Raw genomic sequence first — 27,407 nt, 5'->3', positions numbered from 1 at the left:
TATTACAATTAATAATTCAGCATTTATCATAATTAATTATGCATACTTATAAAGAAATTAAATTATAAAGTGTTGACACGTAAAATCATGTTCTAAACATGTTGGTGCAGTAATAACTTTTAAGATTTCCAATTTTAGAGAAGACAGTTCTTCTCTGTGTGAATCAGATTATCTATGATATGCTTGGAGACACACCCATAATCTTTAGTACTGTTGAAAAAACCATATATATAAATATAAAATGCTGTGAAACTTTTTTATATAATATATAACCAATAAAATTTCAAAATTAATTAAAAAAATTTAAATTAATATAGACAAATATCCATTGTAATAAATATATATAAAAAAAATTGATCAGTTATAATGGAGATTAAAGAACCATGTCTAAGAAGAAATGGCGAAACATGACACACTTTGTGAGTGTATCACTATGTGTTTGTGTCTGAAAGAGCAGAAGATAGATTTTGAAATGATCATTTTTTATTTATTATTATTATTATTTTTTTTATATGCTATGTCTCAATCCCATCAAATCATATAATTTTCACAAGTTGGCAATGGAGTAGTGGGATTTGAACTAAGGAATAGAACATGGAATACTGCCACTATATTGTTATATTAATATATGCTGCTAGTTTAATTAATATACACACCATTATTATTATTATTATTATTATTATTATTATTATTATTATTATTATTATTATTATTATTAGTCTACATGCAAGAATTAATTCTATATATATGAAATCGTATCAAAGTTGGTTGGGGTAGGGAGCCTAATATGCTTTCCTTCTCATGCATAAATATTCTACCAAATTAAACTTGAAACTTTTGTCTAATACCCTATTATGTATCAACATACTTTAATTATGTAAGTATAAAAAAAAAGTTTAAAAATAAAAAAAAATTTCAAATATATCATATGATGAAATTTACTTGTAAAATTTTTTTTTTATATACATGATAAAAAATCAGTATAAAAATATCGAATTTTACCAACAGTTAAGATATCGATAATTAAACCGTCAATAAATATACATTGGTAAAAATTTTATTAATAAATTTTGACCAATTTTACCACGCTCCAATATCGTCGGTAAAATTAGTTATTAATACCGACGCTTCATTGGATGCAATAATAATTTTAAAATAATGAATACATTTATACAAATGATGTTGCAACTTTGCAATTTCCACTAGTGTAATAATTAATTAATTATTGTCATAAAAAAGGGGGAATGGGATGTTGAAGATTTGTTGTTACAAAGATACAAATTTGTCTTGTCAAAACTTTCCAATAAGAAATCGTTAATCATTAACTGAAACACAAAAAATGTTAATTAAACTTATAAAATGAATACTTATGATACTTTTATTATGTACGTCTGCAATGGGGCTCTACTTTAAATTTGCAAAAAAGTTGTATGTTTATTAATTTATTTTTTTAAAAAAGAGTTGCTTGATTGATGAAGAAAGTGGCTCTTGTCAAAGTAATTGAAAGCTTTTTTTAGTTGGAGAAATATTTGGTGTATTTATTTCGTATATCAAACAAACACATACTCTTTTTTTCATATAAAGAATGACTAAAAATAGAAAATAAATAAATACTATATGTTCTAAAAACATCTAAATTACTTATTTTATGTATAATAATGCTTAAAAATTATATAAAGAAAAACAAATTAATCATAAATATTCTTAAAATACATGTTAAATATACCTTAAAAACATAAAAATATTTCTCTTGTAAAAATTTGTCTGTAATAATAATAATAATAATAATAATAATAATAATAATAATAATAATAATAATAATAATAATAATAATAATAATAATAATAATAATAATAAGGTTTAATTACTCTGTTGGTCCCTATAGTTTCGCAAAATTTTCAATTAGGTCCCTATACTTTTTTTCATTTTAATTGAGTCCTTGCACCAAATTTTCTTTTTAATTGGGTTCCTATACTTTTTTTTTATTTAGGTCCCTATACCAATTTTTCTTTTTTTTTAGTTGAGTCCTTATAAAATTAAGTCAATTACTACTAAAAATGACTTAATTGAAAAAAAAATTAGTGCAGGGACTCAATTAAAAAGAAAAAAAAGTATAGGGACCTAATTGAAAATTTCACGAAACTATAGAGACCAACAGAGTAATTAAACTCAATAATAATAATAATAATAATAATAAAATCAAATAAATACAAATAACACCTCACTTTTTAGTTAATAGTTATCATCAGTTAGTGGAAATCAGGTTGGGCTAATTAGAATTCATATTTGTGAGGGTAGCAAAGAGTTAAGCCAATAAACTTTTTCATCACTTTGCTTAAATGAGCAAATTCTTGACTAAACTTATAGGACACTATCAAATGTACAATCTATATAATAAAATACCATTGATTGATCTCTTTCATTAATACCCATTTTTTATTTAGCTCAAAATGTTTAATGTGAAATTATAATTATTAGTCTCAATTAATAACACTTTAATCCAATCTTCTCCTACATGACAAAGAACATGGCCACACCACACACACCCCTTTACCCTAACATGCATTTTGAATAGTACATTTTTTTTTTGTCCCCACTTCCAAAATCCACCTTTAAATTCCACACCCATTTGCAAAATCTTCCTCCACAAGAACATGTTGGATTGTTGGCCGTGAAGTGATCATAATCCGGCAGCCGGGTTCGATCACTTTCCGGCGGAAAAGACAAACCGCCACTAATTAAGTAGTAGTAGTAGTAGTAGTAGGCTTTATATATGTAGTGGAGAAAAGCATAGGATCTAAGTATATTATAGAATGTGCTTCAAAAGCATAAGTTCTAGCATATCAATCAGATTCATATTCCTTGTCCAACATCTTCATCACAATATATAATGTCATCTTGGTGTTCCATTGATTACTCACCAAGAAGCAACAACAACAACAATACACATACCAATCCTTATTGTTGTTCCTTTGAGTTCATAGAAGAAGAACAACAACAAAGAAGAAGAGAAGAGAAGATGGTGAAATTCTCTAAGCAATTTGAAGGCCAACTCATACCTGAATGGAAAGAAGCCTTTGTTGATTATTGGCAACTCAAGAAGGAACTCAAAAGAATCAACCTTCTTAATAACACTACCAATACCAATAACAATTCACCACCTAAGAACATGTCCTTCTTTTCATCACTAAGAAATTTCTCTTTGTTTTCTCATCAACATAGAGAGCATGGACCAATTCAAGTAAATATCATGAGTTCTTTTTGTTTTTCTCACTCGACATATGACAAAACTTATCGCATTTTTTATCTATGCAAACGACCCTATTTAGTGGGATATAATTTTTATGTATTTATTTTTTACCTACATGCAGTCGATCCCACTTAGTAATGGGATATGACTGCTACTGTTATTATCGTTGTTGTCGTCATGTGTATTTATTTTTTTAACTTGATCTATGATAGGGCATTATGGCACTATCTAATCCGTAAAACCGACCCCACCAAGTGGGATAAGTTTTTGTTGTTATTTTTGTTTTTAATTAATATTTAATTATTTATTATTATTTTCTTAATAGGTTCATAAGAAACTTGCTTCATCAACTTGTAAAGGGGACATGTATGAGACAGAGTTGCTAGAACAATTTGCTGACACTGATGCTACCAAAGAGTTCTTTGCATGCCTTGATCAACAACTCAACAAGGTTAACAAGTTTTATAGGACAAAGGAGAAAGAGTTTCTTGAAAGAGGAGACTCATTGAAGAAGCAAATGGATATACTTGTTGAGCTCAAATTTGCATTCATGGAGAAGCAACAAGGTAGATGCAACTCTTCACAAGAATCCAAGGAGGACCAATCTATCTCTTGCACATTCTCTAGTGGTATGCTATCATCTTTGTTTTATTCAATATTTCTTATTTAAATAATTAGAGAAAAAATGCTAGTGAAAATTAGGATTAGTTGCATGATAATCTCTTATTTTATTTCTCTTATTATAATATTAACTTTTTAAAAGTTTAGATAATGCATAATCCATTTATCTCTTAGTGGAATTTAATATATTTTATTCAAAATAATAGAAGTAACAAATATCGAATTTTAGACTATTTAATCAAAAGTTTAACATGATCGATAAAAGACAACCGAATAATTTTTGTAATAAAAAAAAAGGTTATCATACTTTATACATGAATGTTACTTTTATATTATTCATGCATTATAACTAGAATTATAATCTATATTATATGTTTACTTCTCTGTTTTCACATTATTGTGGAAAATAAACTATAGATGCATTAGTAAGAATAACTAAAGATTATAAACTATGTGTATCTAAAAAATACTCTGTTTTTTGGAAACAGAGGAAGACTCTGTTAGGAGCAGAGAACAACATGAAGAAATGCAAGACAATTGCAACAACGAGGACATGGAAAAAAATGAGGTTTCATTTCCAGATTCTCCTCAATCAAATGAAGCAGCTGAAAAACCGTCGCGGATGAAAGGAGGAGGAGGAGAAGATACGCCTTCCGGCCGCCTCGGAAGCTTCCGAGGGAAGAATGTAAGGATTAACATTCCTCTAACAACGCCGGCTCGGACCTTCTCGGCGATCAGTTACCTTGTCAAGGAAGATTTGTTAAACCAATCTTCAAGAAAATGTAGCCAAGAAGGTGGTGCTAATAATAATAAGCTTCATCTTAACAAAACAAAGTTGCACCATGCTGAAAAGATGATCAAAAGAGGCTTCATTGAACTCCATAAGGGATTAGGTTATCTCAAAGTTTATAGGTAAAATATCAATCTTCTCAAGTTATTTAGACTATAATGTAAATATTGTTACATTAAACTTCTTAAATTTGCGGCGGTTTTTTATAAAAAAGAAAAATATATTTACGTACTGAACTGTATTGTATTTAATATTCGTGTAAATTTTTTTACCATTTTTTTACTATATTAATTTTCAGGAACTTGAACATGCTTGCATTTATGAAGATTTTGAAAAAATTTGACAAGGTAAAGTAGCTTAGAGGCTCCAAGTATTAATTAAAATTTGTAGTTAATTTTTTTTATTAATTTTGTTGTTTTTTTTCCTCTAAATTTCAGGTTACTGAGAAGCAAATTCTTCCAATATATCTCAAAGTTGTTGAAAGCTCATATTTCAACAGTTCAGACAAGGTAATAACTAAAAACACCAGCCACAAATTCAAAATTGAAAACAAAAATATCCAACTTTGATGAAAATATATGAAAAAAGTGTTAAAAGAAAAAAAGTGTTAAAAGAGACAATCTAAAGTGGCCAATAATCCTCATAATTCATGTCTGCACCCACAACATGGACTCACAGTCATAATAAAATAAATTAATAACAGTGAAAATTATAAATATAATAAATATTTTTTATAAGGGTAAAAATAGGAGAAAATATGTAAATATACATATACTTATGAATAAATTCCATATTTTAGTGGAAGAACATGTCCCAAATAGCTTATACTTGGATCTGTTTTAGGAAAGATTCTACATTAATTAAAAATTGGTTAATATAATATGAAAAAGGGAAAGTATGAGGAGCCAATGAAATATTTATACAATGTGTACAATGGAGGTTTATGGAGTATTAGAGTTATAATTATTAGTGTTACATTTTCCTATCAGCTGAAGCTTTTGGGATGAGTGGTATCATGACATGGTATTAAAGCGCTAGATCTGAAAGGTCAAGAGTTTGATCCTTGGTGAACCCAAAAATTAAATTAATTTTTCGAGAAGATGTTTATTATCCCTTGTACTCGGATGGTTATTCTAAATAGTATAGGGGATGTTCATTTCATAACTCAATAACCATTGTACACATTGTATAAATAATCCATTGTCTCCCTAGCGAAATCCTATGAAAAATAATGTTATATTATTTTGATTTCACTTTTACAATGAGACAGGTTGTGAAATTCATGGATGAAGTTGAGGAACTATTTGTTAAAAACTTTGCCAAAGATGATAGGAGAAAAGCCATGAAATACCTTAGACCAAGTCAGAGAAAAGAATCTCATGCTGTAACTTTCTTCATTGGTAAGCAACTTTTCAGGCCAACAATTATTTTCTTCTTTTTTTTTTCACTTTACCTATTTTATTTTCAATCATTTCCGTAAAAAGGGCCTTTAAGATTTTTTTATTAAAAAAATAATTTTTTAATTTGATTTGTGATCATATCTATCTAAAGAGAACACAACATGGACACTTTTAAGCCACTAACTTATCATAAGAATCAAAAAACAACTGGGAAATCAAGTTGGGTTGGTCTAGTACTTAGTTCATTAGTCTTATTAAATAAATGTCGGAGGATTCGAATTTCGCCTTATGCATATAGCAATTTATTGGTCAACAGCAAACCCTTAAATGGAATTTCGATTCGCGACGGATTAATCCTTGACTTGTCGAGTTAGGAGATACTGCGGAAAAAGAAAAGAAAAAAAGCAATTGGGTTCAATTTTTTTTAGGTGAAAGCAAAGTACATTGTCCCATTAGTATTCTTTATTATGTATCATGTTCCAACAAAATCATATAATGAACCTTAAAGGGCAATCACAAACCAATAAGAGATGCATCACTAGGGTTTTATTGGCTTGTTTCTACATATTTGTTTCACCCTTTAATTTGTTGCTGTTATAATGTTTACTTAAACCTTTACATGTTGTGTTTCCTTATATGTCTACACAAGATGATTCATATAGGAAAGTCAATCCCAACCCTAAATAGTAATAATAAAACCATTTTTTTAAAGGAAGATTTAAAAAAAAATTGTTAAAAATTGAAGTCCAAATGGATTTCTATGTAAAAATTTTAAAAACTCGATAAAAAAACAAAAAAAATTACAAAAATATCAGAATACCTTATTATCTGACGTCTTAATTTAGAAGTCTGATTTTAAATTTTATTTTGGACATAAAAACATCTTGTGACCCCATTTAATTATACGACTTGTGGAGAAAATGTTAAAAAAATATTTAAAATTTTTATAATTCAACTATAAAATAAATTGAATATTTCAAATGAACCCAGGACTATTCACTGGATGCTTTGTGGCACTATTTGCTGGATATGTGATTATGGCTCATGTTTCTGGACTTTACAAAGTTGGACAACAAAATTCAGTTTATATGGAAACTGTTTACCCTGTCCTTAGGTAAGTTATTTACCTTTTTACCCTCACATTCTATTATATTAGGGTAAATTATTCTAATTTTACTTAATTTCCAATTAAATTCTTATAATTTTACAGTATAAATTATAGGGACTAGATCGCAAAATTTTGAAATTAGAGGGTATTTTTATTTTCAATTAAATTCTTATACTTTACAGCATAGGGAGTTGATTGCAAAAATTTGAAACTAGAGGGTGTTTATTAAAAAAAAAATGATTGGTTGAATTATTGTTATTTTTGCAGCATGTTCAGCCTCATGTTTCTGCATTTCTTCCTTTATGGATGCAACATTTTTGCATGGAGAAAGACTCGTATAAACTATGGCTTCATCTTCGAGCTCGCACCGACGAAGGAACTCAAATACAGAGATGTCTTCTTGATCTGTTCAATGGCCATGGCTTCTGTGGTTGGTGTCATGTTCCTTCATTTGACTCTCCTCACTAAAGGCTATTCTTATTCCCAAGTTCAAGCCATTCCTGGCCTTCTTTTTCTGGTATATTTTTTATTTTTTATTTTTGAATACTATCCTAAATTGCCATTTAACAATTTTTTATTGGATAAATTATTCTCTTATTTTTTATAATATTAGACAAATTAGTCCTTAATTTTTCTAAAATATAATGTGACTCGGAATTAAATTGTATAAAATTTTTAAAACAAGGGATAACTAATTTTTTTATTTATTTTTTAAGAACTAATTTTTTTTAATATTATAAAAGGTTTAATTATTTTGTTAGTTTTTATATTTTTACCAAATTTTTTTAATTAGGTCCATATACTTTTTTTAATTGAGTTCCTACACTGCTTTTATCTTTGTAATTAGATCTTTTTTAATGTAAAAAAATATTAGAGTTAACTGAATATTTCTCACAAATTAAAGATATCCATAATTAAGAACTTAATTAGATCTTTGATCACATATTTTTTGGGTGAAATATTCTATTAATGTTAATATTCTTGACATGAAAATGATCTAATTACAAAACTAAAGCAATATAGGGGTTCAATTAAAAAAAATATAAAAACCTAATTGTAAATTTAGTAAACCAACAAAATAATTAAACCGTCATTAAAAAAATTAGAGACTAATTTGTTAAATTTTTTGTTAGAGATTAATTTATTTTATAAAAAATATTAGAGACTAATTTAGAGTATTATTCTTTATTTTATTTCATTTTTCTCATTTTTCTTGTGTTTAAAACTTATATATTATGCAAAAGCTAAAGTTTTAATTTGATGTGCAGGCCTTCTTACTAATACTTGTGTGCCCCTTCAACATTATATACCGGTCAAGCCGTTACCGTTTCCTTTGTGTCATAAGGAACATAATTTTGTCACCTCTTTACAAGGTACTCAATAGAAATATTTAAAACTCTAGGGATTTAATTAAAATTTTTATATACTAATTAAGAACCTTAATCTTACTGGATTCTCTCTTCTTCTTAGGTTGTCATGTTGGACTTTTTTATGGCTGATCAACTTTGCAGTCAGGTATATATAGTTTTTTCTTAATGCCCAAAAAAGAAGAATGTGAGATTTTAAGAATTATTATATGATGATTAAATTTTATATGTTAGGTGCCAATGCTAAGGAATCTTGAGTATGTAGCATGTTACTATATAACTGGGAGCTACAAAACACAAGACTATGGTTATTGCATGAGAACAACTCACTACAGAGATCTTGCTTATGCAGTTTCATTTCTACCCTATTACTGGAGAGCAATGCAAGTAAGTAAACCGAAAATATATTTGATGCAAATCGAAAACATTTTCGGAATAAAATTTATAAATATTTTAAAAATAAAAAATATACTTTATCCTTACAAAAATAAAAAATTTATTTAAGTTTTTTTTTTAACTGTAATGACTTGGAATGTAAGTAACTGATTTGATTTTAACCGGTTTTTTAGTGTGCGAGGCGATGGTTCGACGAAGGCGATACCGGACACCTTCTAAACCTAGGAAAGTATGTTTCAGCAATGTTGGCAGCAGGCACCAAGGTTGCATATGAGAAAGATGGGAGTGTTGGATGGCTATGTCTTGTTGTGATCATGTCAAGTGCAGCAACTATGTACCAATTGTATTGGGACTTTGTTAAGGATTGGGGTTTGCTTCAACTGAATTCTAAGAACCCTTGGCTAAGGAATGAATTAATGCTTTCAAGGAAATCCATTTACTACATATCCATGGTAATAATTACACATCACATCCTTCTCTAATTTTCTATTTAAATTCAAGAAAAAACAATAAATAAGTCCTTAATTTTTTATCTAGAAGATAAATAAATTTTTGATTAATTAAAAATATAAAAATATTTTTATTTTCTAAAAAGTAAGACATCTAAATTTTTTAGAGGACATATTTATTCTTAAATATTTTGGATAAAGAAATTTAAATATCTCACATCTTAAAAAATAAAAAATATTTTTAAGTTAAAAATTTATGTGCCTTCAAATTAAAAAGTTAAAAACTCATTTGTTTTTTCTTTGAATTCAATAACCTAAAAGCTAATACGTATTCAGTTGATACAAAAGTTCATTTAATTGTAAAGGTAGTGATAGAGGCACAACTTTTCTATTTGAAATATAGAAAATTCATATATTTTCTATAAACTCGCAAATAAAAAATATCCGACTCTATTTTTATTTTGTTGTGTCTCTATATTTCTATTTCAGAAACAGAATTCAGCATAACCCTAAGAATTTTATTATATAAGATTTTATGTCAATTTAAACTTTAACCATTCAACTTTTAATTAATTTTCACCATTTTGTTAAAATGTCATGTTAAATATTATATTTGTAGGTCTAAATTAATCTATATATATATATATATATATATAATTTTTAAAAAAAATAATTAATACTAAAATTTTAAGAACTAAATTAAGGTGTGTTTGGAATAAAAACTAAACCTTTAATTTATTAGTATATATAATGTGGATATGGTAGCTATGCAATATGAAGTCCAAAAAATATGTCTTAGGAAAATGCTACAAAGTGGGGAATAAAATATATTCTACAACTAAATTCTGATAAGGCCATCATTATTATACAACTTGAAAGATAGATTCCTAATCTAATTCGAAGAGGCTAATTAAGTTCACATCAAAGAATATAATTTGCTAATGTTTAACAAAAGAAATCATAATATGAAATGACATGTTCTTACCATGGAAAATTGTTTGTGCAGGGATTAAATTTTACTCTGAGGCTTGCATGGTTGCAAACAGTTCTTCATTCAAGCTTTGAACATGTTGATTACAGAGTAACAAGCATATTTTTAGCAGCACTTGAAGTTATTAGAAGAGGAATGTGGAATTTCTACAGGTAAATTGGTTAATATTTGTTTCAATTTCTATTAAAAAAAGTGAAATTAAATTTTGGATTTAATAAGTCTTTTATCCGTAAAAAAAAATTAATTTTTTAATTCCTACGAAATTTTTCTTCTCATTTTTGTCCAGTAAAATTTTAAAGGTCTTTATTTTAATTCTTGCTATTAATTTTCTCAGCATTTAATCTGACATGTCATAATTTAACGGAACAAACTAATGATATAAAATTTTAGAGGAATTTAAAAAAAAAAAGAACATGTATTTTAGAGGTATTTAAGCTTAAATATTTTGTATAATTAATTTTTTTTAAATACCTTATTATTTTTGAAAACTTATGCAAGTATATGAAGTCTGCTTTTTTTTTTTTAAGAAAAAGAAAAAGAACTTGTTAACTAAGGCATATATTATGTGACAGATACCTTTGAACTGATTTAATAAATATTATATTTTTTTACTGATTTTCAGATTGGAGAATGAGCATCTAAATAATGCTGGCAAGTTTAGAGCAGTGAAAATAATTCCACTTCCTTTTCATGAAGTGGATGAGGAAGACTAGTACTACTAATAATGCATGCCAATTGGCATATTTTGGATTGATGTATTATTATTGTAGGGTTATGCTAGCATAAGAGAAATAATTAATAATAATTTTCAGTGGTGCATATTAGTTATCCTCATTCAAGTTGATGTATGATTTGATCAACTTGATCAGAATTTTTTTTTTTAATGTGGATTGTAGGGACATCATCATCATCATCATCATCATCATCAATTGTATACACAATTTTTCATTAACAAGAAATAGAAATTAAATGAAAAGAAAAAGGTGCAATTGCAATGCTACTTTAGTACTTGTCTTATAATTTCTATTTTGTTTATTTAAATTTACACATTTTTTGATGAAAAAATTGACCTTTAACGACAAAGAAATAAATTTAATAAATAAACTATATTTATGAATAATATTGTAGATCAGTAGTACTGTATACATATACAAGTATACTACCAAATACTTTATACGTCAATAGTCCATATATGTATCTAATGACCATGATTCCTAATCTATGGATGAAATTATTCTTTTATTATTTAGTGGTTTTTCACTGTATCTCCCAACTTGAAAAGACAAAAATTAATTTGTTGGCTCATTACAGATCAGACTTTTATTTAATAGTTTGCTACAGTATTTTTTATTTTATTTTATTTTTTGGTTGGGATATTCTTTTTTATTATTGTTATTCTGTTGGATCTAAAAAACACATAATAAGATTAGGATTTTTGTCCTATAATGGGCCAGGAGAGGCCCAAATAAGATGAATAGTTTGCCACCAAACAATTTTGGAAATCACGGATGGGCCATTATTTTGGGTCTTAGGAAAATTTTAAAATTGTTAGGCCTTTCATTATATTAAATCAATTGTTATATAATAATTAATTGCCAAAATATATAATAATATAATGAATTTTTTATATTTTGATACTAGTAAAAGAGTGCTTATTTGAAAAAAGAGGCTCATATATTCAGTAATAATTGTGAGAAAACTATGACAATACACAAATCAAAGAACAAAGAAAAATAAATAAATTATATGTATAGCTTCATATTATTGAGTATCATACATATAGCAAATCATTTTCATTTTTTTATATTTAATTTGCAAAGCAAAGATGGAGCTCCTTAGAGATTGAAGCAACATATTATCAATTGAGACAAAACAAAATAGCAATAGCAAATCCAACACTTGCCAACATCTTTCTCACTTGATCATTGTATGATGATGCACCGTTCTACATGTCAAAACAAAGGGGAAAAAAAAGGAATTAGTATTTTTATTTGTTTATTTATTTATCGAATAAAATATATTTTTATTTCTGAAATTTGTCAAAAATACTCATAAGTTTCATTTTGTTTCAGTTTTGTATTTAAAATTTTCGATTTACATTAATTATATCCTAACAGTTAAATTTTTAGAAAATTCAGGATCAATCTAGCAATAATACATAATAATTACGAGTGGTTTATGTTAAAGGTTGTTCTTTTGAAATTGTTGCTAAATTGATTTTAAAGTTTTTTAAAAATTAGTTGTGAAAAATATATTTGATATAAATAAAAAAAATTAAAACAAAATTAAAATAAAATAAATGTTAGAGGTATTATTAAAATTTTTATCAAAGTTAAAGGAGGCTTATTTATTTAAACATGTTGGTTATTTGAAAGATAAAGATTACCCCATTTGCACTTGGTGCAGGTGATGGTGTGTCTTGAGTATCAATGGGAGTAGTATCATCAACTAATGGTGCTGGTGGACTCTTTCTAATGATTGATGATGATGATGGTTCTGGAGCAAGATCAAAGGAAGAAGATTGTGGATGGTGATGCTTGATGTGTTTGTGCTTGTGTCTCCTTCTTCTATGCCTGTGTGGTGGTGGAGGTTGAGGAGCATAATCATCAGGGGAAGGTGCTGGGGTGTATGGCAATGGTGAGGGTGCAGATGTAGGAGTGTTACTTGCTGGAGAAGGCACTGGTGATACTACTGGTGCCTTCTTCTTATGTTTAGGTGGTGGTGCTGGTGCTGTTGGTAATGGTGTTGGTGGAAGTGGCAGTGGTGGTGGTACAATTGGTGCTTTTTTAGGTCGATGTGGTGGTGGGATCTTTGGTGTGGGTGCTTTTGGTGTTATTGCTGGTGGTTTAGTAGGAGCAATTGGAAGCGGTGGTGGTTTAATTGGTGGTGGTTTAATCGGCGCAATTGAAATTGGTTTAATTGGAGCAATTGGAATTGGTGGCGGTTCAACCGGTGCAATAGGAACTGGTGGTGGTTTAACTGGTGGTGGTTTAATTGGTGGTGGCTTAATTGGAGCAATTGGAATTGGTGGAGGTTTAATAGGCGGTGGTTTAATTGGGGCAATTGGAATTGGGGGTGGTTCAACCGGTGCGACAGGAATCGGAGGCGGTTTAATCGGAGGTGGTTTAATCGGGGCAATGGGAATTGGTGGTGGTTTGATAGGAGCAATGGGTACTGGTAGTAGTGGTTTAATTGGAGCAATAGGAATCGGTCGTGGTTTAACCGGTACAAGAGGAACCGGGGGCGGTTTGATAGGAGCAGAAGATGTTGGACGTGTGGGTATTACCTTAGGAGTTGGTGAAGAGATTGGTGAAGTGGCCTTTGGAATTGGTTGGGGTTGAAGCAAAGGGGAAGTGGCCTTAGGAATTGGTTGTTGAGGTTGTTTCAAAGGAGAAGAAGTAGCCTTGGGAATTGGTTGTTGAGGTTGTTTCAAAGGGGAAGAAGTAGTAGTAGAAGAGGTTGGTGATGTGGGCTTGGGATTATGAATTGGTTGTGGTTGTTTGAAGGGGGAAGAAGTGGTAATAGTAGTAGAAGAAGTTGGAAAATTTGGCAATTTGGTTGGTGATGAAGATGTGGTTGTGATTGGTGTTTTGCTAGTAGATGGGGATGATGCTACCACCTTTGGTGTATTAGAAGAAGAAGTTGGAGAAGTTGCACTTGGCAATTTAGAAGGTGCACCATTTAAATATGTGTTTGTAATTGGTGAATTATTAGAAGGTCCATTTGGATGTGTGTGTGTGTTTGTAATTGGTGATTTCGGAGTTGAAGTTGAAGTTGGTAACTTTGAAGGTGCTTGGGCATTGGTTAAGATTATAGGGTGGTAGCTTTGGCATGCTAATAATGACAATGCCAATGCCCAAAATATTGACAACATTGTTGTTGTTTGTGTAAGCTAGGACATGGTTTGGTTAGGAGAATTGGGTTGTTATTTATATGCCATTATGTATTGTGAAAAACATTTCAAGGTTGAGTTGTGTGTTTAGATGTAGTGTTATTTTCATCATTGATACATTACCACTAAACAAGTAAATAAAAGGAAGAAAAAAAACACAGGTAAAAGTTTAAGTAAATTCAATATGGGATCATTTGATAAGAATTAATGTATATTTTTAATTTCTTTTTTTTTTTTTATTTCACTCATACATATGCACACATATTTTATAACTATATATAATTAAAATATTAAATGGGTTGAACACAAATAAAATGGTTGTAGTCCAATTTAGTACTTTCAAGTTATACTTCTTATGAACATTCTTTGTGATATTGGTATTAATAATGAGAATTTAATTTGAGTTGAATATTTGTGAGATACAAAATTGTTTCTTACTAATTAATTATGTGTATATGTGAAAAATATGTAATTAGAATTTCTAATTATTTTATACATTAGTATTTTCTAAAATATATAGGTTTAAAACACATTTATCTTTGGCTTTGCTTGCATCAAATGGCAACTGGAAAATGAACCATCCACCTCTTTAAACAAAAGTGCACATTATTGTTTTATTTGCATGTTAATAATGAGAACAAAATATTACCTTTTATATCTACATGTAACCTATTATGTTATTTTCTGATGAACCAATATACCAATGTGATTGATATGTTTTCCTTCCTTGCATTGTAATATCAATTATATATTTTATATTAGTCCCTTTTTATTATTTATTTACTTCTTTTTTGGGTGAATGGATAATATAACATGATTGATGGAATGAGAAAGAAAATATTACGTTTATATTAAACCTTTCATTAGTTATACGTCTTTTGGATTTAAAACTTGTATAATTATGTCCTTTTATTTTCAGATATGAAAGGCTATGTTTCTAGTTTCTACGTGAAGAAAATAAAAAATAAAAAATTTATTACTAAAATCATCAAAATATTCAAAGTTTAAATAATATAAGAAAGTAATAAATTTACTAAACTCATCCCAAAATATTAAAATCTATATAAAACTCAGTTTTAGCATAGGAACTTTTGTTGTTTATCGAAAAAAAGATTTTTTTTTTTTTTGTATTTGCTAGTTTGGTAAAAAAAATTATTTTTTGATCAGAAAATATTTATTTCTCTGTATTTATTTACGATAATACTAGAAAAATAATATCTAAAATTACATTATATAACATTTATAATATCTAAATTATATAATTATTCTAATAATAATTAATATAAATATTAAATAAGATAACTTTGAACTGTTTGCATGATTTTTTATTATCTTTTAAATATTATTGATACATTTATTTATTAGCAAAGTTATCTCTCTATACTTAAAGGGCAATTATGTTGGGAATTTTTAGGGTATGGATTTCAATTGTGTTTTAAAAGAGGCACAATTAAACTGACAAATATTTTTTTATAATCAACCATTAAACTGATAAATATAAATTAAGCTTTATAGGATAAACTAATGAAAAACTATATAGTTTTAGTTTTTTTTTTGGGGGACGCTGGATAATTTTACTATTTTAGTTTATACTCACATGCGAACATGCCACGTGGATAATGTTCGAGGCTTTTTTTATTATTTAAATAAATTTTTTGTTGATTTCCTAATCTAATGGGTCGACGTGGATCAAAACTTTATTTAAGAATTTGTTGCAAAACAATAAGTTGTATGTACAAGGTGGAATTCGAACATCCGACACTTGCTTAAGCGGACTAATGAGCTAATAACAAACCAACCCAACTTAGTTAAATAAAAATTTTTATTAATTTTAAATTTGCTGTAAATGTAATTTGTTTGAGTCTTTGTGTAGTTCTTTTTTTTTTGGGTCTTTAATATAACACAAGAATAGATGATTTTCAAAAAAAAAATCTTCTTAAGAAAACATAGTTTTGGTCAATCATTTGTCTCTTATAATTGGGCCTATGCTTGTTTTGTCCCAAATTTCCTGCATCGCTTAAATACATTGTTTGTTGAAAAAAAGGCTACGAACCTTAAGCCCAAAAAAATAGAATGAGAACCTGATAAAAACATATTGATCTACGTTGACATTCTCATCTTAACCCTGGGACCATGACCAAAAAATAAATAAAACAATTTTTTTTTAACAAAAACTACCCAAATTTATTAAAATTTTTTAAATTACTCCTTAACCTAATATAACATATTCCAACTTTAATTTTTTTTTTTCATCCTCAATCTCCCATCCTCCACTAGGATTATTTTAGGCAGTGGTTAGTATTCAGAGAGTAGCTACCGTGCTATTTGTACACTGCACGAGAATATCAATTCTATGATACATACTCTTAGAACAAGGTTTTTGACAAATTGAGCTGTATCCTTTTTATTTTTTCAATCTTTATTCATTCTTTTTCATTGAAATTTAATGATTGTGAAACTAGGATACGATATTTTATCATCAACTGAGTTGTTGATTAGTTAAATTACTCCTTGGACATGTGAATCCATCACTATTTTATTTAGAGTTTTTTCACTTGATTTTAAAAAGGACAACCAGACCGATATTAGTAAATTCATGTATTGTTATTTATATTATTTTTTTATTAGTTTAATATTAATGATAATTAATTATAGTAAAAGTATCTATAAAATATTTTATTTTATTATTTTTTTGAGAAATATTAGTTTTTTTCATTTTAAAAATTTTAAATAAATAAAAATAGAAAATAAAAAAATGTAATTAACGTTATGTATTCTTTCTGTACTCCTATTATAATTAATTACTATCAATATTAAATTAATAAAAAAATAATCTAAGTAACATACATGCTACTTTTGCTAAGATTAGAAGGTGTTTATTAAATAAAGATGCTAATCCTGTACACAGAATCTTTGAAGAAAAAAAAAAGTTAATAAGGTATGTTAAAATTACACTTTTGTACGATGAAAGTAATTATTTTTTACTCTTTTATGATTGTGAAGAAATCTTAATGCATTGTTTCAGTGATTGTTATGTTTGTCTTTCAGCTGTGGTGTTATAAGTGTGATTATGTAATACATTAGAACAGCTAATTGACCTGAATTTAGAGATAGAAGATGTGAAAACAGATAGACTTGCACTTGATTCATTTACCAGGTTAGAAATGATTGAGGTTAAATGTGACAAATGATTAAGAATGACCAAACAAGCAATACTGCCAGAAAGATTGATAAACATGTCTTACAAATTTGATTTAAATTTGCAATAGAAGATGTAAGCTTAATAATTGTGATTTCTTACATTATATACTCTTCTAGCTAACTCTATTTGTTTTCTGTGCATGTTGTTATGTACTCACTGATTTTGTATCTTTTTATGTGACAGAAAATATTCAAATTAGTCCAACTATATATTTATTTTTTTTTATAATAAAATCAAATTAAATTGGTCCAAACTCAACAAAAATTAATCTTTTTTTCATCCTCAATCTCCCATCCTGCACTAGGATTATTTTAGGTAGTGATTATTATTCAAAGAGTAGCTACTGTGTTATTTGTGCACTGCACCAAAATATTAATTCTCCTCCCTTACATAGTCACATTACATACTCACAGAACAAGGTTTTTGACAAATTGAGCTGTATCCTTTTTATTTTTTCAATTTTTATTCATTCTTTTCCATTAAAATTTAATGATTGTGAAACTAGCATACTATATTTTATCATCCACTGTATTGTTGATTAGTTAAATTACTCCTTGGGCATGTTTGTGAATCCATCACTATTTTATTTACAATTTTTCACTTGATTTTGAGAAGGGCAAGCAGACTGATACTAATAAATTTATGCATTGTTATTTATATTATTTTTTTGTTAGTTTAATATTAATGATAATTAATAATAATAGAAGTACATTAAATTAACTATAAAATATTTTATTTTATTATTTTTTTTTGAGAAATATTAGTTTTTCTCATTTTAAAAATATTAAATAAATAAAAACAGAAAATTAATAAAAATGTAATTAACCTTATGTATTCTTTCTGTACTCCTATTATAATTAATTACTATTAACATTAAATTAATAAAAAAATAATTTAAGTAACATACATGCTACCCTTGCTAAGATTAGAAAGTGTTTATCAAATGAAGATGTTAATTTTGTACACAGAATCTTTAGAGGAAAAAAACTGTTAGTAAAGTATATTAAAATTACACTTTTGTATGATAAAAGTAATTATTGTTTACCCTTTTATGATTGTGAATAAATCTTAGCGCATTGTTTTGGTGATTGTTATGCTTGTCTTTCAGTTGTATTATAAGTGTGATTATGTTTCTAATACATATGAACAGTTAATTAACCTGAATTTAGAGATAGAAGATGTGAAAACAGATGGGCTTGCACTTGATTCATTCACCAGGTTAGAAATGATTGAGGTTAAATGTGACAAATGATTAAGAATGACCAAACAAACAATACTGCAAAAAAAATGATAAACATGTCTATTACAAATTTGATTTGAATCTGCAGCCTTATACCTGTCAGAATAAGAAGATGTAAGCTTAATAATTGTGATTTCTTACATTATATACTCTTCTAGCTAACTCTATTTATTTTTTGTGCATGTTGTTATGTACTCACTGATTTTGTACCTTTTTATGTGACAGAAAATATTTAACTTAGTCCAACTACACATTTAATTTTTTATATAACAAAATCAAACTAAGTTGGCCCAAACTCAACAAAAATTATTTAATTACACTAGCATGTACACACGCGCTTCAATGATGCAAACATATCTTTCTTCGTCTTCGCGTTTCTTCTTCTTCGCGTTATTCCTTCTTTTTCTTCGCGTGTTTTCTCTCAATCAGCATTCTTTTATTGTTGCCGTTGGTGTTGCATTTTTTCTTTTTCTCCTTTTAATTGAGGGTCATTTAGATTCAAAAATGAATTCGATGTGTTTTTGTTGATGATTGAGTCTTTTTGACTATTTGTTCAAAATTGAACTAATTTCGGTTCATTTGTGAATTAATTGAGGTTCACTTAATGCTACTGATAAGTACTGATCAAATTTTTTATTCCTTAAGTAATTTTGGTTAGTTTCTTAGTTTAATTGAGATCTATAAATAAATTGTATGTGTTTTTATTGATGATTGAATCTTTTTGACTGTTTGTTCAAAATTGAACTAATTTTGGTTCATTTGTGTGGTAATTGAGATTCACTGATAAGATTGACCAAATTTTTTATTCTTTAAGTAATTTCGGTTCATTTCCTAGTTTAATTGAGGTTCATTTGGATCCAGAAATGAATTGGATGTGTTTTTATTGATAATTGAGTCTTTTTTACTGCTTGTTCAAAACTGAACTAATTTTGGTTCATTTGTGAATTAATTAAAGTTCACTTGATACTGCTATTAAGCATTGACCAAATTTTTTATTCTTTAAGTAATTTTGGTTCATTCCTTAGTTTATTTGGATCCAAAAATAAATTCGATGTATTTTTGTTGATGATTGAATTTTTTTACTGCTTGTTCAAAACTGAACTAAATGAATAGAATGGAGTGAAATCTAATGCAATTGAATAAAGTGATAATGAATAATTTCATTCTTCTTTGCTAAAAAATTTGGTCAATAGTTATTAGCCGCATCAATTGAATCTCAATTAGCACACAAATGAACCGAAATTAGTTCAGAATTGAACAAATAGTCAAAAAGACTCAATCATTAACAAAAACTCATCGAATTCATTTTTGGATCCAAATGAACCTCAATTAAACTAAGAAATGAACCGAAATTACTTAATGAATAAAAAATTTGGTCAATACTTATCAGTAGCATCAAGTGAACCTTAATTAATACACAAATGAACCGAAATAAACTAAGAAATGAATTGAAATTATTTAATAATAGTATCAGAGAAAATCAAAATCAATAAAGATGTTTGCAAAATATTAATGTTATTGGTCATGACGATAACAAAATAGAAAGATAACGAAAAAGGAAAATAAGAGAAGATGACGCAATATCGGGAGAGGAGGAGAAGAAGAACATGCTATGTGTAATATTAAAAGAATACAAGGAAGGATATGAAAAAGACGGTTCAGTGTAGTTGTTTTAGTTGCTATGAGCTGAACTATTCAAGTAAGTGCGTGATTGCTTATTGGACCCAAAAGATTGACTTGATGATCTTTTTAGCATGCAATTCAATTCGTTGTTGGATCTTCTAACCCAGTTGAAAAATTTTTCAACGCATTCTTGGTTTGTTGAAAGGCCCATGTGTGAGGAAATAAAAAAAGTCATATTTATTGTTTAATTTAGAAATTAAAAAAGTCATATTTTAAATAATTAATGAAGAAACAAAATTAACTATCCTAGCTTTTTTACTAGTTTAAAATTTTTTTATTGGATTTTTATGGTAAATAAAAAACTTGTAATTAAATTTTTACTATTTATTTTTTTAGCAAAAAGTAAAATACTAGAAAATTTACTCTTAAAATATTTCATAATGCGTTTTACATCAAATACAAAAATAAAATTTTAAAATATTTGTATTTTTTAATAAAAAATAGCTTGAAGAAATCTAATTTATAATTTTTATCTAGGATAAAATATTAAATTGGTTCTTTACGTTTGAGTCTAATCCTGTTTTGGTACCTAAAGTTTAAAGTGTCTTATTTGAATCCAAAAAAGTTTCATTTAACTTCAATGTAGTCCTGCCGCAAAGTTAATGTTAAATAATTAATGAAACTTTAGTTTTCAGATATGAAAAACTTATATAACCAAACTTTTCGATTGTTGAGGGGAGTTTCCTGCGGTAAAGGTAAGGATAGCCTTGTTCTCGTCGCTACCAACAAACTTCTCCGAGAAAAGTGAGTTCTCGACAATCGACAATGTTCTCCATATGCTTGAATCAAGGCTAGTGGCTCGTGGTAATGCATCTGTTGCTGATCTTGTGCCTCTCGAATTTATACCTCTTCTTCAGAGAAGAAGACATTAAGGTTTGGTGGAACGGTGAGATTAATTATTTAATATTGACTTTACAGTAGGAATACATTAAAGTTAAATGAAACATTTTTGGATTCAAATAGAATACTTTACAACTTTAGGGACCAAAACAAAATTAAACCTAAACGTAAAGGATCAATTTAATATTTTATCTTTTTATTTAATAAAAAAATTCAATTATAAACTTTTAAATTATAAAAATTTAATTGATAAAAATATAACAACAGAATAATTAAATCATACACAAAATAAATAGTAATTACTAATTACAAGATTAAAAATTTGATCCCCCTAATATTAAGTTCTGGAATTAAATCCACTAATCCATTTGTTGCATGTGAAATCATTTTGCCCGCCCATAATATAATCAATCTAACAAAATAAAATAAACTGTTCTACGGTTTTTGGCCAATAAAAAACATGTTGCTTAGGAACACTATATTCTACTTTCTAACAAAAGTCTATTATGTAGATTAGGTCCAAATATAGACATATAGTTACACCAAAACTGCTAATTCACATTCTCCTAAAGATCATTGGCCTTGCAACACTTAGTCACAACACTTAAGACTAAACTGAGTATTTTTTCGGTGTAGTTATTAGTTTAAATTTGATCTAAATTTATATCTTTTAGAAATTAATTAGAATGTATTCTTATCTCAAAATTCTAAACTATCCGCTATCAAATAAAAACCTAAAATACCTAATAATAAATCAAAATTCCCTACACAATTAATCACAAAGACCTTTTTAATATTTCATAGAATTAATTGATCAATTAAAAATGAGTATATGTTGTTTTAATTTTTATATAGAACTAGACATTAAATTCTTCCCAATTTCTTATGCCGTAGATATGTCTCGATTATCTTTAACATTTTTTTAAAATTTTCTGACACAATACAAATTCCAAGCTCAAACCACTCTCCATGTTATGTGCATAAAACCTCATATCAATAGATTGATTGGTATATTAACATTAACGCCCAAAGTTTCCATTGCAACCACTTCGATGGTAAAAAATATTTTAATACAGTAATCGCTAACTTCCTTAACTATTCTAGTTTGTCACAAAAACGAAAACACACAATTGGTGTTGGTAGGAGAAAAAAAAGCTTGATTTAGCACAACAGAAATAGAAAATTAAATTTGGAATTGTTAAACGCACTAATTTAAAAATTTTAAATAATTTTGGCAAGAAAAATTTTATTTTTTATGGATTTAAAATTATTTTTTTAAAAATAAACTTATCAACATTCTAAATATTCATAAATAAAAATTATAGTTTATTTTCACATTTATAAAGAAGGTAAGCTATTTGTATAATGCATACAAAGTCTTAGTTTAGTAGTGATGATTTTTACATTGTAATAAATGCACTCAAGTCAAGACTTGGTTGAGAGACTAGTAGTAGTAAATAAAAATTCCTAGTGTATAATAAGATTCAATTGAAGGAATAGAATTAAAAATTTTAAAATTTTAAAATTCAATTAAGAATCAACCGAAATTGAATACGATATAATAAAATAATATATTTATATATAAAATATATAATATTTTAAAAAAATAATTTTTTATATTTTATTATTTTAAATCAGTTAACTATTAAAAAATTAGATTTATAATAATTCTTTGACTAAATTTTTTAATTCTTTAATCATTTACTGTCAATTAATTTTTTTATTTAAATCAAATTAATATAATAATTAATTTTCGATTAGCATAATTGAACTGGCCGTTCGATTTGATTTTCATAGGTATGACGGTATCAACACATTTTTATCAGGGCAATAACCTTCTTAATAGAAGCAAATAACGTCTCATAGGTTAGCAAAAAATATTGTATTCAATTATTTATCGGGTCGTGAAACCAACACATATCTCTGAGCTACACATACATTCCATATCTCTCATAAATTTTTTTTGTCTAGAAATATTATCACAAATCACATCAAACGAATAAAAGTTTCTCTATAAGATGGCTCCACATTGCTGTAACTTTATCTTTTAGCCAAATTATCATCATACCACAACCACAACACGCACATATACACATAATAATAATAATAATAAGAGATATATAAAATATTATCTTAAACCAACTTAATTTAAAAATATTATTATTTGAACATAACAAAAGGAAAAAAAACTAAAGGTATGTAAGAAATTCATTTTTTTTTTCAAAAGATAGTAGGTTATATTCCATTAATTATTGAAAAATGAAATACAAAGATGTCCAAAAGCAGGACAGCATAATGAAAGGTGGGGATTTCCCAAAAACACTATACTGAAGGTATTCATCCAACGGTGCATGGTCGAAAAACGAAAAAAAAATCTTAAAGAAGAAAGAATGATAAATCAAATTGAATGCAACTAAGAGCTTACCTCATGGAGATGACGACCTAAACTGGGAGTTCTTTAGATTTCACGGAGCAACTTGATAGAGCTTGCTAGAATGGCAGACGACATTGAAGTAGAACCTTCAAAAATCAACTGGTTGCGAGCTTTCTAGTAGTTCCAGCAAATGATGGCAAGCAATTGAGGATTACGGTCATCATTCTTCAATGGGTTAAGCATCTCTGTTGATGCAATCCACCATGTCCAAAAGTCGTTAGGACTCTGAGGGGAAAGACAATCACGAAGATAACTCTGAAACCATACATCTTTAATTCTAGAGCAATCGATCAAACAATGAGTGACTGTTTCGGTTGCTTCATGACAGCAGGGGCATATTGGTGATATAGATAGGATGCGGTGATGAATCTAAGCAAGCACCGGGAGCCGGCCATGGAGAGCTTTCCAGATAAATAGCTTAATTTTGTGAGGCAAGTTCAACTTCCATAGATCAATCCACGGCTTTTTCTATTGCATATAATTAGGGCAAAGCTCCAGAGGCAGATGGTAAAATAAATAGCCAATTTTGTAACCTAAAGCTGTATCATATTGTTTGGATTTGTTCAAATCCCATTGCAATTTGTCCCTACTCTGCTGAATTTTAACTGACAAAATCCTGTTTGCAACGTCTTGGAGAAATAATTCTTGAATAAGATTCTGATTCCAATTCCTATCTTCAGTAATTAGATCTTTAACTATTGGAACCAACTCAGAAATAGCTTGTCTATTTGGCATGTCAGAAATCATTAAAGGATACGGATGAGGCAGCCAAGGATCCTCAAAGGTTCGGATATTCTCTCCAGTACCCACAGCCCAATTAAGACCTTTTTCAACAATCTTTCGGCCTTCCAGTATGCTCCTCCATCCCCAAGAAGGTAAGACTCCAATTTCTGCCGTTATAGCATTACCATTGCTAAAGTATTTACCTCTTAGGATTTTGGATAATAAAGAAGTAGGCTGTGTTACAAGTCGCCAAAATTGTTTGCCTAAAAGCGCCAGATTTTGAATTCTGAGATCTTTAAATCCAAGGCCTCCTTCTTTTCGTGGGCGAGTCATAGTGTCCCAGCTAATCCAAGCCAATCCGCCTTTCAGAACCTTTTTGTCCCCACCAGAACTGAGAAAGTAGAGAGTGAATTTTCGAGATTAAACCATCAGACAACTTGAAGAAAGACAATATATAAATAGGAATAGCTTCTCCCACTGCCTTAAGTAATACGTGTCTACCACCTGACGATAGAAGATTGCGCTTCCACCCTTGGATTCTTTTCCGAACCTTTTCTTTGATCATACTAAAAGAAGTCTTTTTCGATTTAGAGACTGTAGAAGGCAAACCAAGGTATTTATCTTGAGCCCCAATATGATTAATATTCATAGAGTTAGCCAGTAGTGTACGAATAGTGGAGGGAGTGTTGTGGCTAAAGAATACAGCAAATTTATTAAGATTTACTCTCTGGTCACTGATGCTTTCATAAGAATTCAATAAATGCAGGATATTTGAACATGCTTCATGATTGGCCTTACAGAATAAGATGGAATCATCAGCAAAGAGGAGGTGGTTGACCTTGGGACATCGTCTATGTATCTAAAGACCCTAAATTAGTCTGTTTTGTTCTGCCTTATATAGCAAGAAGGAGAGACCTTCTGCACAGAACAAAATTTCGTTCTTATGAATTCACATATATTCTAATAAAGAAAGGAGGGAGAAAGGTGGCTAGAAGAAACACATATATTGGCAATATATACGTCATTAAATAGTAATATTAAAAAGATAAAAAAATTAAAATTTATTTTATTTAGTATTTATTAATTATTATTAATTTTTAGTTAATTTTTTGTTATTAAATATTTTTTATATATAAATTATTGATAATACTAACAAATTAAAATTTATTTTATTTAATATTTATTAATTATTAAAATAATTAATAAATAATAAATAAAATAAGTTCTAATTGCTTTTTATTATTTTTTTACTATATATTTTTAATAAATTATTCATAAGACTAATATTGATGTGTGTTAAATACTCTGGGACTCGCTGCGATTTATTTAATTTGTTTTTGTTGCATCATAAGATATTCTAAGGGAATATTATATTGAGAAACGACTAAGTTTCTTTTTGTCACTAACTCAATTGTCATTTTTATATTTGGGTTTATCCTTTTATTTGACTACATTTTTCTGATGTTTTTCAGAAGGGATAGGATATCGCAGCAATCACAACAAAACCATAAACAATATTATTATTGGACTGCTACTACTCTCTTTATTTGTTTTATTTATTTTTTTCCCTATGTTTTAGTAAAAATCCTTTAACATATATATTATTGATATTTGCTAGAATTTAGAAGTTTGAGTAATTTTTCTCTATTGAAGTATTTTTAATTAGGTGGGGTCTCTGGGCTAAGCATGACTAAACTGCTGAGTAACCAATAAACAAATTACACATGACAAGCCGAGAGTTTACGTTAGTGTAGACGTTTTTTTTTTTTTTTGGTTGTACATCGGGGCCTAAGCCCAAAAAAAAAAAACTAGTAACTACTATTCACATGGGATCTATCCATTTTCTTAGCCTCATCACTTAAGATGGTCTTTAGTTCTTCTGGTGGTGCGTCGATAAATTAGAACCTTTCTTTTTTATTCATTCCATATTTTGCTAACCAGTCTGTCGCCTGATTTACTTTTTTGCATATGTACTTGAATTGAATCTCCTAAGGTCTTTTCTTCCATTCAGCAACGGATTAAGACATTGGCTTTTCTCGTCGTCCAACGTTAGTGTATAAGTTACTGTGGTGTGAGAAGGTGACCACAATCGTATAAGGAGAATTGCAAGGCCAAAAACTGGTTTTTTCCCTGTGGGGCTTATAGGAATAGAACCTAAAACAAAAATAGTTAAATTAGTACAATTAGAGTGGCAAACAACACCAAAAAAGAGTGTAAAAAAAGAATCAATATTTGGACACCCAATAAATAAAATCTTATGGGTTACAAAAAAAAAAAGTAAAGCCTTGTTGTTCATACCTGATCCAAAATCCAGCCTAAACCCACTAAGAATAAAAGCCCTTTAAAAGTGGTACATTCCAAGACCAAAAAAAAAAAAAGTGGTACATTCTACTCGTCCAACCTCCTAAGAGGTCGGACGTGACAAAGAAGTTCAGTTCCACTTATCTAAATAAGTAACTGTCTCTCCAAATCTCTTATACTATCTCTATTTCTCTTAAAAGATAGACCCAACAAACTTCCAAAATAAAAGGAACGACTATTCACCAACAAAAGTGGAACTACTAAAAAAAATTAGTTATCTTTCTACTATAAATAATTAAATATACTGACACCTAGGAGTGGCAAGTGGGGAAACCCGCCCCGCCCCACCCCACCCCACCTAATGAAGCGGTTCTAAAATCTCACCCTGCCTCACCTAACAATTGTCTGACGGGCCAAGCCCGCCAAATTTCACTTTTTTTATTATTAAATGTTAAATAATATAAATTGCCAACAAAATATTAAATAATATATATAATTTCACAACTATTTTAATAAATTTTTAATTTCTAAAGACATAAAAAAATTATAATTTCTAAATTCACAAACATTATAAAGTTTTTATAATTATAAATATGTAATAAACATAATTATAAACCAAGTTTTTGAAACAAAATAATAAAACCAACATTGTCCAAAGTAAAATAAATATTATCCAAAATATATAATTAAACAACTACAAGTTTAGAACATAATCAATCA

The 27,407-nt window shown here is 28.1% G+C and overlaps 2 protein-coding genes across 2 annotated transcripts; one reads left to right on the top strand and one right to left on the bottom strand.

Moving 5' to 3' along the window:
- Positions 1-2,261: 2,261 nt before the first annotated feature.
- Positions 2,262-11,372, top strand: LOC112796067 (phosphate transporter PHO1 homolog 1). The gene is made up of 14 exons (XM_025838340.3): positions 2,262-3,241; positions 3,576-3,879; positions 4,360-4,783; positions 4,960-5,008; positions 5,099-5,170; positions 5,932-6,061; positions 7,052-7,175; positions 7,437-7,686; positions 8,438-8,542; positions 8,640-8,684; positions 8,771-8,923; positions 9,106-9,384; positions 10,388-10,524; positions 10,995-11,372. The coding sequence occupies exons 1-14, from the start codon at positions 2,891-2,893 to the stop codon at positions 11,083-11,085; spliced, it is 2,514 nt and encodes an 837-aa protein (XP_025694125.1). The 5' UTR covers positions 2,262-2,890; the 3' UTR covers positions 11,086-11,372.
- Positions 11,373-12,093: 721 nt separating this feature from the next.
- Positions 12,094-14,270, bottom strand: LOC112796063 (uncharacterized). The gene is made up of 2 exons (XM_025838327.3): positions 12,759-14,270; positions 12,094-12,317 (listed from the first exon to the last, which is right to left on the bottom strand). Exons 1-2 carry the CDS (start codon positions 14,244-14,246, stop codon positions 12,231-12,233), a joined length of 1,575 nt encoding a protein of 524 aa, XP_025694112.1. The 5' UTR covers positions 14,247-14,270; the 3' UTR covers positions 12,094-12,230.
- Between the last annotated feature and the right edge of the window lie 13,137 nt (positions 14,271-27,407).

This window comes from Arachis hypogaea, chromosome 1 (genome assembly GCF_003086295.3).
Source record: "Arachis hypogaea cultivar Tifrunner chromosome 1, arahy.Tifrunner.gnm2.J5K5, whole genome shotgun sequence".
Lineage (NCBI taxonomy): Eukaryota > Viridiplantae > Streptophyta > Magnoliopsida > Fabales > Fabaceae > Arachis > Arachis hypogaea.
The sequence above is the reverse complement of the archived record's forward strand: the minus strand, read 5'-3'. Positions and strand labels throughout refer to the sequence as shown.

What these genes read in the sequence shown, in the direction of transcription:
- LOC112796063 (XM_025838327.3), bottom strand. Translation starts at nt 14,246, where the DNA reads ATGTTGTCAATATTTTGGGCATTGGCATTGTCATTATTAGCATGCCAA. An exon ending in CTGCACCAAGTGCAAATGGG is followed by an intron (nt 12,318 to 12,758) that starts GTAATCTTTATC and finishes TTTGACATGTAG; the next exon opens with AACGGTGCATCATCATACAA.
- LOC112796067 (XM_025838340.3), top strand. Translation starts at nt 2,891, where the DNA reads ATGTCATCTTGGTGTTCCATTGATTACTCACCAAGAAGCAACAACAAC. An exon ending in GAGAGCATGGACCAATTCAA is followed by an intron (nt 3,242 to 3,575) that starts GTAAATATCATG and finishes TTTTCTTAATAG; the next exon opens with GTTCATAAGAAACTTGCTTC. An exon ending in TGCTGTAACTTTCTTCATTG is followed by an intron (nt 6,062 to 7,051) that starts GTAAGCAACTTT and finishes AAATGAACCCAG; the next exon opens with GACTATTCACTGGATGCTTT.